Source organism: Podarcis tiliguerta (genome assembly GCF_965153285.1).
Source record: "Podarcis tiliguerta genome assembly, chromosome: 17".
Lineage (NCBI taxonomy): Eukaryota > Metazoa > Chordata > Lepidosauria > Squamata > Lacertidae > Podarcis > Podarcis tiliguerta.
In genome coordinates this window covers 34761738-34772816 of record NC_139550.1, presented here as the reverse complement: position 1 = coordinate 34772816, position 11079 = coordinate 34761738, and the positions used below count along the sequence as shown (strand labels likewise).

The following is an 11079-nucleotide window of genomic DNA, read 5'->3' as shown; positions in this document are numbered from 1 at the left end:
CTGAGAGATGCCCTCCCCCTCCTTCTTCCACACAAGTAGGAATGGGATTGGGGCTGCTCTGATGGGAAGGGAGGTATCACGCTGCCTGAGCCTTGCCACCGCTGCTCTTGGCCTCCTTCTCTGCCTTCCATGCCTGATCCACCGCACACTGCTTCCCCACCACCACCAAAGAACCAACAACTTGGGCTGCCCGGGCTCATGGAGAAAAGAGATAGAAGTCTTAGAAGAAGGGGAAACATGGCAGTTGAGGTCATGGTGGCGGCTGCCCTTCTGCCACCACCATTGCTGCAGCATCAACGTCCCAAATGTGTAGAATCATAGAATCATAGAGTTGGAAGAGACCACAAGGGCCATCGAGTCCAACCCCCTGCCAAGCAGGAAACACCATCAGAGCACTCCTGACATATGGTTGTCAAGCCTCTGCTTAAAGACCTCCAAAGAAGGAGACTCCACCACACTCCTTGGCAGCAAATTCCACTGTCGAACAGCTCTTACTGTCAGGAAGTTCTTCCTAATGTTTAGGTGGAATGTTCTTTCTTGTAGTTTGGATCCATTGCTCCGTGTCCGCTTCTCTGGAGCAGCAGAAAACAACCTTTCTCCCTCCTCCATGTGACATCCCTTCATATATTTGAACATGGCTATCATATCACCCCTTAACCTCCTCTTCTCCAGGCTAAACATGCCCAGCTCCCTTAGCCGTTCCTCATAAGGCATCGTTTCCAGGCCTTTGACCATTTTGGTTGCCCTCCTCTGGACACGTTCCAGTTTGTCAGTGTCCTTCTTGAACTGTGGTGCCCAGAACTGGACACAGTACTCCAGGTGAGGTCTGACCAGAGCAGAATACAGTGGCACTATTACTTCCCTTGATCTAGATGCTATACTCCTATGGATGCAGCCCAGAATTGCATTGGCTTTTTTAGCTGCCGCGTCACACTGTTGGCTCATGTCAAGTTTGTGGTCAACCAAGACTCCTAGATCCTTTTCACATGTACTGCTCTCAAGCCAGGTGTCACCCATCTTGTATTTGTGCCTCTCATTTTTTTTGCCCAAGTGCAATACTTTACATTTCTCCCTGTTAAAGTTCATCTTGTTTGTTTTGGCCCAGTTCTCTAATCTGTCAAGGTCGTTTTGAAGTGTGATCCTGTCCTCTGGGGTGTTAGCCACCCCTCCCAGTTTGGTGTCATCTGCAAATTTGATCAGGATGCCCTTGAGTCCATCCTCCAAGTATAGTATGTATGTGTAGTATGTATGTATGTATGTATGTATGTATTTAAAGCGTCTCCGGGTTAATTGAAAAAAATCTGGTAACCTTAGGTTAGGGTTGCATGTAATAACTCCCTTCTGTATCTTTAATTCAGATGTGGCCCTCCAGGTGTAGCTGACCTGCAGCTCGTGTCAATCCTGGCCATTGGCCATGCTTGTTGGGGCTGATGAGGCTCATAGTTCAACATCAACTGGAGGACCAAAGGCTCCCTGCAGAGTAGTTTAACAATTCTTGGCACCTTTAACAAACCACAGTTCTGTGGACTCTTTGACGGAAGCCATGACAGTTTAAAGTGCCATGGTACTGCTTTAAATGTATAGTGCCAATAGGGCCTATATTTCCTTCTCTCGCACTTCAATAGACTAGGACATTTTTCAGTTACAGCCCTAAGTCTATCTGGGTGAACTTAGAGAAGAAGTCCCATCTTGCTCCTCATCTGCTAGTCTTGTAGGAAGCAATGGAACTATGTGTACCATTTGTTCCCTTCAGGATCACTCAGATGTTAAACGAGGGAACAGCACAGCCGTAAAGGCATCTTCTTGCTAAGCAGTGACAAAACAGGGCAGGTATCAGAATGGAGGTACTGACTGGTCAACAGAGAAAGAGAGAGAGAGAGAGAGGGAGAGGAGGAGGAGGAGGAGAAGGAGGAGGAGGAGGAGGAGGAGGAGCATATGGTAGAGCTGGCAGAGAAAAGATAAATTACTCCAGTTGTTGACAAAGCTTTTCAAATGAATAAAAACAAAAGTTCACATATTAGTCATATTATTCCCCCACAACAAGTGGACTGCCTCACCTTAAAATTTAAATGTCAACTGAAGGCATCATGGTTCGCTAGTCAGGGGGGCCATCACTTCCCTGAAGCACAATTTCCCTCAACCAGCGGAGAGTGGAGATAAACAAGATTCTGGCACAGCCTCCTTGGCCCACCCAAGGGCGTCCATGTTAGCATTCTGTAAACTACCTTGAATTTCCGAAAGAGCAAGTTCCGTTTACTGATGCTCGCTCATATGCCTACTTGTTTCCCCAGTCAAGCTGAGGGAAACATAAGCGAATGTAGCATGACCAAGAAAATCAGCCACTTCTTGTGTTCTTATGTGGTAAAACCATCCTCTGATGAAGGACAGTATAGAACAGACATCCCCAAACTTGGATCTCCAGATGTTTTGGGACTACAACTCCCATCATCCCTAGCTAGCAGGACCAGTGGTCAGGGATGATGGGAACTGTAGACTCAAAACATCTGGAGGGCCGAGGTTGAGGAAGCCTGTAATATGAGCAAAATATGGGTCAAGACAAAGTGTGGATGAGCCCTTGCTGTGCCTGTTGGTTTCACCTCTTATATTTTCCTGTGCAGCTGGTGCAGCCTTTTTGACAACAGCTACCCAAAATTAGTTGTATGACACATCCTTCAGTATGATACGCCCTGTTCCTGTGGAGCTACACTCCATCTATTTGCTTGTTGTGATGGGCTATCAGCTTCTGAATTCACTTCAGCCTTGACTCATTCAAGGGTTAATTCTGAGACCGAACTGAATTGAAATGGGGCACCTGGTGGGTCACTATGAGAACAGGATGCTGGACTAGATGGGTCTTTGGCCTGATCCAGCCGAGCTCTTCTTATGTCCTTACAAAGGAAAGTGAGCAACATACCAAGAAGAGGAGCTCTTGAGACTCTTGTCTCTTAGGGTGGTTCTATAGGTTTGGCTGTTGCTCAAGATCTTGCCACTCAACTTGGCAGGAGGGCTCTTGAGATGGGGGCAGCAATCTTTGTTTGGATGCTAGCCACCACTTTGAATCAAGATGGTTGACGGAAAAGAGACTTTGACACGACTTTGTCCAATTTTTGGCGTAGGCTCTGTCACCTCTTGATATATCTTTGCCACACTAGGTTCCTGAGGTGGGGGTAGCAGACTGCATTGTCATTTCGATGCCAGGTGCCATTCTGAAACAATACGGCAGGCCAAATCACTTTGGTGTTACTTTGCCCCCCCTTTTTTACACAGGTCAGCCCACCTCTTGAGATATCCTTGCCATGAAGGTTCCTGAGGTCAGGGTCTACATCAATGTGTGGGTACCCAGTGCAATTTTGAGTCTGGATGGTGGACCAAAATGTGACTTTTGTATTGCTGCACCCATAGAATCATAGAATTGTAGAGTTGGAAGTTATCCTGAGGGTAACTTTTTGGCATAGGTTTGGCAACCTCTTGAGATATTGTTGACAAACTTGGCATGAGGTTCCCACCACGGGGGCAATGGTCTTTGTCGATATTTGGATGCTGGGCACCATTGTGATTCAAGATGGTAGACTGAAATACAATTTTGGCATGACAGCCCCCCCCCCTTTTTTTTGCATAGGTTTAGCTACCACTAAATATATCATTGTAAATATATCATGAGGCTTACCAAGGTCAGGGCAGTGGACTCTGTCACTGTTTGGATGCTGGGCACTATTTTGAATCAAGATGGAGGAGTGAAATATCAATGTGGCATGACTTCACCCATGTTTTGGTATAGATTTGGCCTCTTGAGATTGTTCCCAAATTCAGCTGTTGGCCTTGAGGTAGGAAGGCCTTCTCTGTAGCAGCTCCTAAGTTGTGGCATTATAGGTTTGAGCAGGGCTGAAGACACAAACTTCTTTATCCTGGCATTTGGCCCACCCTATTCCTGTGGCTGTAATGTGTGTGTGCTTTTAATTCTGAGTTTTAAGTTGTTGTAACCTGCCATGGGACCTGATGGTGGAAGGCAGGCAATAAATGCAAACACTAACAGCAACAATAATAACCGCTCAATAAACAAGTCCTCTTCCAGGTAGTTCCTACAATCTTTCTGCAACATGCGTGAATAACCCAGGACTTCACCTGCCTAGGGCATCCTTGTAGTAACTCCTCCCAAGGTGCTCCCACCTAAAATGTAAGGATAGGTGCTGAACTGACATTATAAAACATGTCTCCACTGTTTTTTAATGCATTTATTTCTGCGACTGAGTTAGAACAATTTCTTGACAGGCTGAGACATAACGGAGGCTGGAGTCAGTTTTCTAGCATTCCTGCTGACACCAGGATATTGTGTTTTTTCTACAAGTCGCACCCTGCAACGTATTGAGACAGGTCCTGACCTTGGCAATGTAATCTCCATGCCACCCTGGAGGGGAAAATAAACAGATATGAAAAAATGAACTGTGTGTGCATTTTATCAGCTTCAAACACAGCTAGGTTGTCCGTTTTCTCCACTTGGATTGAAGCTGGCTGGGGGTGAGGGGAGAATGCATCAAAACACAGTTATATCACAACTGGATCGACATAGTTTGTGGCTACAGTTGTGTGCACACTGCTTCACAAACCAGTGGTGGGAATACTCTGGATACAGAGAAAACATGAGTGTGCACAATGCTTTTGTTTTATCACTTGACTTGTTTCCCTATGCTAAACTTTCTTAACTAAAATAGATGTGTTAAAGGACATATATTAATTAATATCATCTAACACAGGGGTTGTCAACCTGGTCCCTACTGCCCGCTAGTGGGCGTTTCAGGAGTCTAGGTGGGTGGTAGGGGTTTCTATGGCACAAGCTGAATCCTCCTTCCATCGAGCACTGGTGGGTGGTAAGGAAATTTTACCATCAAGAAAGATGCATTAGTGGGCGGTAGGTATAAAAAGTTTGACTACCCCTGATCTAACAGATTGCCATGGGCCCCCCTTGAAAAACTGAAATGCAGCACATTTCATAGGCATGGCAACTTAGACTGTGTGCAAATTAGTGGCTTGAAACAAAGTGATGTCGTTCTCCTGCTGTCTCCCAACTCACATTTTTACATTGCTGTACAGACCTGGGGGTGGGGAGGGGAGGTTGGGGATGTCTTCATCCAAGGCTTGTTACCTGATTTGTTTCCCTGTACATTCAACCCCCCCCCCCAAGACATTTGCAATGACTGTCTCAAGCGGACACACCTCAACTCAACCGTCGCTTCCATTTTCAAATCAAACAGGAGTATTTCTAACATAATTGTGGCACCCTCATATTCCCCAGCTGAGAGACAACTTGTGCTTCTGCAGTGATTGTGGTGTTTAGGGTGTCCCTCCACCTCTCACAAGGGAAGACCCTTCTCCCAACAGTTCACAGCCTTCTTACCAGGCACCCAGTCCGTTGGGTGAATTGTCAACAACAACCTTAGCACAAGCCACGTCTACGGCGATGTTGTCCGTCAGCAGTTCTGCAAGGAAAGCAGGTGCAATAGGAGCATGAAGCAGGGGTGTAGGAAGGGGGGCAGCCTACCCCAGATGCAATCCCAGAGTGGAGCTGACAAAATCCCCCCTGGGCAGACCATGCCGATTGCCCCCAGGCAGATTGCCCCACCCCCTGGGTAGATCGCTCTGCCCCCGGTGCATGACACGTGCACCGTTCCAGGTGCCGGAGCGGCCAGCTCCACCTCTGGCATGAAGGGGCCTGTTGGGATGCTATAGGCCTGGTGCAGTTTTGAAGGGACAAAAGAGATGTAAAAAGGGCCAGACAATATTGCCTGATTCTCCCATAGTTGCAGCCTCTTCTCCCCTCCCACCTGGCATGGCTCCTATGAGGCGGTCAGAAATACAACAGGTGTAGCTTCCTCCAGCATGGGAAAGCCGTGATGGTGGGATGAAGCTCTATGTCAGGCATGGCCAAACTTGGCCTTCCAGATGTTTTGGGACTACAACCCCCATCATCCCTGACCACTGGTCCTGTTAGCTAGGGATGATGTGAATTGTAGTCCCAAAACATCTGGAGGGCCAAGTTTGGCCATGGCTGCTCTATGTGGAATTTCTGTCTATTTTGCAAATGCTAAAGAAACAGGAGCTGCCTGGGAAAAACAACAACTAGTTGTCCTAGACTGACCCTCTGTCCATTAGCATGCAGCTTGAAATAGCCTTTTGTATCCAGAGGGTAAAAAATGGGGAACAGTCCCTATACACTTACTAATTCCAAGTCAAATAAATGTATCTTCTATGATCTGACTACACAATTTAATGTCCAAACAGACTACATGTGGAACTTGAAATCTCCTGGCTAGGAGGGCTGCAGTTCAGATAGGAAGCTGGGGCGTTCCCAGCCACCAAATACATCAACATTTGAATAAGCTGGTCAACCTAGACCGCTGAACCACAGCTATCTGACTTTTTCTCTTTGGGAGTGCAAATGCCACACCTTCAAAGAGCTGAAGCAGAATGCTCCAGGGTGAGGAAGGACAACCGATCCTTTCTGTCTCCCAGAAGCAATTGATGTGCTGTGCATCACAATTTAGATTGGGGTGGGGAACCTGTGGCCCTCCAGATGTCATTTGGTTCTAACTTCCATCAGCAAGACCAATGGTCTGGGATGGTGGAAATTGTAGACTATCAACATCTGGTGGGCCAAAGGTTCTCCATCTCTGAAAGAGGCAAATCTCCCTCCAGGAGAAGGCGATTCTCACCAGAGCATTGAATTCCGCATATGTTGGAACTTGGCTCGCTGGGACTCTGGCACCAGTAACGGCTGTTGATCTGGAAGATGCCATAGTCAGCACTGCCATCAGAGTCGTAGTGTATGGCCTGGGTATTGTAGCTGCTCTCATGACATGCTGTGCAGACCCCTGAGACAGAAGGCATGACAAGATCAGAACTAAGTGCGCAGATTCTGAGGAGGATGTCCCCTTCTTCACACCCACATGTGTTTTGAAATCCTGTCTTATCCAGCTGTCCAGTGAGTCACTGTGCCAGACGTTGAGGGTGGCCGGGCCACTGTCCAACAAGAAGTCACAGGAAGCTCAGGTGTTTCTTCAGCACTGGCTAAGCCCAAACTGAGCAGGTTCATAGCTGGTGCCCTACCCTGTTCCAGGACACTTGAGGAGCTTGGCAGGACCAGTGATCCCACAAGCAGGACCAGGGATAGTTGAGAGATCTTTCAGAGTGGTGATCTCCAGAGAGTATCTACTGATTCCCATTTAAGTACAGCAGCCAGATGCAAAAGAACTCCTACAGCTTTCCATAGTTCACTAAAAAAGGGGGGGGGGATTTCAGAAACTCTGTTAACATCTGCTGAAATGCCCCCTTCTGCACCACCATTCAAGGTGCAGGAGTCTTCTCTTTTGCATCTGGCCACTCTGTTCTGAATCCTGTAGGTCCAGCATTAGATCCACCCTCTTTCTCCAGGGTCTTGTCCAATTCTGGACTCATCCCACAAAAAGGTGGTGGGGCAGAGGGGAGACCCTGTTCCACTGGCAGGGAACCTTTTTGGCTCCTTCTCTGGCTCCACCCCACAGACCAACTTTGACACATGAGTGGGACAACTCACTCATCAGTCACATGGTGTGAACATGACATCAGATGATTGGCAGGTGTGTTGTCCAACTTTGGGAAGGGCTTGCAAAGTGCTTTGAGCCAGACGGCTGGCAGGTATGTGCAAGCCCTGTGCGGCTGATGCAATAGAAAAAAGACAGGCACGGAACTGAGAGATTGCACAAAACAAATGAAATACCGTGAAAATCCCTGAAACGAGAAGTAATCAACTAGAAATATTATCTTGTGGAAATCTACTAAATAAAATATAAAAAATAAAAATCAGTCTTTAACATCAGCAGTAACATTTAGACCATGGGAGCGTTTCAGCCCTGTTCTTGAGTTTGTTCAAAATCTAAAACAACTTTATCTTGTATTACTTTCTTTGAATTTGTGCCATTTAGGTTTTTAAACCTTTTTGTAAAAGCAGCACTAGAATTTTCACAGTTGAGTCTTCAACCCCTTATTATTGTGCTTTGCCTTCTTCAAGTTTGGCTTTGTTTAAAACTTGCTATTTAGGTTTTCAAACCTTTTTTTGTAAATTCAGTATTAGAAACTGTACTTTTGAGTCTTCAGTCCTTTATTACTGCGCTTCGCTTTACCTAGGTCAAGCTAAGATTATAATATATCAGAATTTTGGGGGTTCTACCCTTGTTTGAATTTTGGTCATTTAAAGTTTATGATTTCCTTCTGAGGAAACTGAATAGTTCAGTGAAACGAGGTTTGTAGCTGGCATCCCGTTAAGGCTTTGTTTTATTTTAGGTTTTTCTAATTTTTTTCCTTAAGCTGTGTGGCTGCTCCAGCTGGCTTCAGCTCTCCCACCCATTGGCTGACTGACTTTTTAAGGCACTGGCTGCATGGGTGAGTTCCCTGTGGGAAACTCTCTTGTGCAGAAATTCAGCAGACTTCAGCTTTAACACCCCCCCCCCCATCAGCTGATAGATGGAAGAATTGAGCCAGCTTCCTCTGCTCAACCAGGAGTGTATTTCGCAGCTTCCGACTGTGCCTTGGCTACCACATTTAGCATCAGGTGTGAGGCAGATGGGTGTGGTTTTGAGACAACAGGCTTGCAGGGCAAATTTAAAACCCTGCTAGATTTAAGACAAAATAGTAGTAGAAGTAGGAGTAATTTTTTCAGTGCTGTTCCACCCAATACCTCTGAACAACTCCACCTCTAAGCAATGTTCCTGGCTTCATCACATCCACTCCTATGCTGCACGCTTTCACGTCTCTGTATGTGGATGCACAAACCACATTCTTCACCCCAGTTCACGCATCCACACACATCATTTACACCCTATTCCTGCAGCCCTCTAAGGTAAAAAGGTAAAGGACCCCAGTCAAAGGTGACTATAGAGTGCGACGCTCATCTTGCTTTCAGGCATTTGTCCTTAGACAGCTTCCTGGGTCATGTGGCCAGCACGACTAAACCACATCTGCCCAACGGGACACCATGACAGAAACCAGAGCGCACGGAAACACAATTTACCTTCCCGCCGGAGCAGTACCTATTTATCTACTTGCACTGGTGTGCTTTCGAACTGCTAGATTGGCAGAAGCTGGGACAGAGCAACGGGAGCTCACCCCACCATGGGGATTTAAATCACCGACCATCTGATTGGCAAGCCCAAAGCCCAAAGGGCTCTGAGGTTTAAACCACAGAGCCACCCGCGTCCTATAGCAGCCCTATAGCAGGATGCAGCATGGCATGTTCCAAATTAGCTATAGAAATGCGGAGGGAGGACACCTTCCTCTCATAATTACAGCTACACGCCTAGTCAGTCAGACCCAGAAGATTAAGTACTCTCCCCAGATGTAGTGCACAGCCACCTGCCGCTGCCCCCTGCTTTCCTCTGTGCGCTCCACTCTCAGATAAATTCTGTCTTTTTATAATGCTTGCCTAGCCCAGGGGTCTGCAACCTTTAAGACAAAAAGAGCCACTTGGACCCGTTTCCGAAGAAAAAAAAACTGGGAGCCGCAAAACTCGTCATTATAAAAATAACTTTTTTGTCACTTTTTAAAATTATTTCTTTCTTTGACCCCTCAGATTTACTCCTCCTCATAGAAATAAACGTTAAATTAACAAGTTACCTTTTTGTGTGTGTGTGTTCTTCACTCCCCTTCAAAACAGTGACCAGCGTACATGCCCCTTACAATGTAGCAGGCGGGCGGGTGGGAAGGTGACGTCGGGAAGGTGCGTGATTAACGCACGCACTGCCTCCATGCGACGTCACAGCCAGTACAGCGCCCGCCACAGTGGGGAGTGTCGGGGCGCACAATGCGCCTCCTCCCCTCGCTAGTATCCGCCCCGGAGCCGCGGCAAAGATGTAAAAGAGCCACATGCGGCTCCGGAGCCGTGGGTTGCAGACCCCTGGCCTAGCCAATACCCAGATGTCCCCCAATGGACTTACAGTTGGCCAGGCTATAGCCAGCGTAACCATCTAAGCCCAACTGCTTGAGCCTCTGAGCCAGCTCACAGCGGCCATAGATCATGCCTTCTCCTGTGGTGAGGAGACCAGCAAGGAAGGGCAGCAGCCAAAGAGCCTTCATCGTCGTAGTGCAGGAGGTCAAGGTAGATGGTGAGGGTGTCACGCCTGCTTTTATATGGGCTCTTGGGCACTCCTCTGGAAAGCAGCCAAGGTCTGCATGATGTTGCCACACCCTTGAGGACGTTCAGCCTGACCTTGCTTAGCTAATCTGCATGTGTGTGTCAATAAGAAGGGGACATGACTCTTTGGGTCCCACTCCCTGTGGCGGAGGGCTGAGAGCTGTAGCTCCAGGATCCAAGTTGTATTACTAGATTTTAATCAATTCATTAAAAAAAAAAAGTATTGCCATACTATATTTGATAAATTCACAATCTAATAAATTTAATTCCTGTATTCGAATTTTTAATTTAGTGTACAAATAGGGTAATTTATGAGAACTTTCTATGGTTGGTATTCAGCTAGGTTTTACTCAGCGTAGACCGGCTGAAATTAATAGACCTAATGGGCCATATTCGAGGATTTTTTTGCACTAGTGCAGAATTGTAGAAACTTTTTGGCTCCATGGGCCGGAGCCTGATCAGGATCAGCTTTGCAAGGGAAAGGCAGGTGGGTGGGGAAGTCTGACCTGCTGGGAGCCTGAGGGCCCCATTCCTGCCTCTCTCCACCTGGCTCAGGGCGGGGCCTGACAGGCTTTGTAAGAACTGCTGCTGCTGCTGCTGCCACCCAGCAAGGACTGGGGTATTTGGGGGATAATTTTGTTTGGAGTCTTTGTTGTTATTGATATTAATTTTTTGTATCTTTATTTTTATGTGGAAATTGTTCAGTTTGGCTATGTAGTTTTTGATGTGCTTTGTTTATTTTTATGACTACTTTGCTATGTTTGTAATTATGTAAATCTTTTCATATCGTAAGCTGCCTTGAGTATTAACTGTGGGAAAAAGGTAAAGGGACCCCTGACCATTAGGTCCAGCCATGGCCAACTCTGGGGTTGCGGCGCTCATCTTGCTTTATTGGCTGAGGGAGCTGGCGTACAGCTTCC

The 11079-nt window shown here is 46.9% G+C and overlaps 1 protein-coding gene across 1 annotated transcript; it reads right to left on the bottom strand.

The window, feature by feature from the left end:
- Positions 1-4217: 4217 nt before the first annotated feature.
- Positions 4218-10132, bottom strand: LOC310667843 (lysozyme C, milk isozyme-like). The gene is made up of 4 exons (XM_083420840.1): positions 9963-10132; positions 6708-6866; positions 5393-5474; positions 4218-4405 (listed from the first exon to the last, which is right to left on the bottom strand). Exons 1-4 carry the CDS (start codon positions 10099-10101, stop codon positions 4339-4341), a joined length of 447 nt encoding a protein of 148 aa, XP_083276966.1. The 5' UTR covers positions 10102-10132; the 3' UTR covers positions 4218-4338.
- Between the last annotated feature and the right edge of the window lie 947 nt (positions 10133-11079).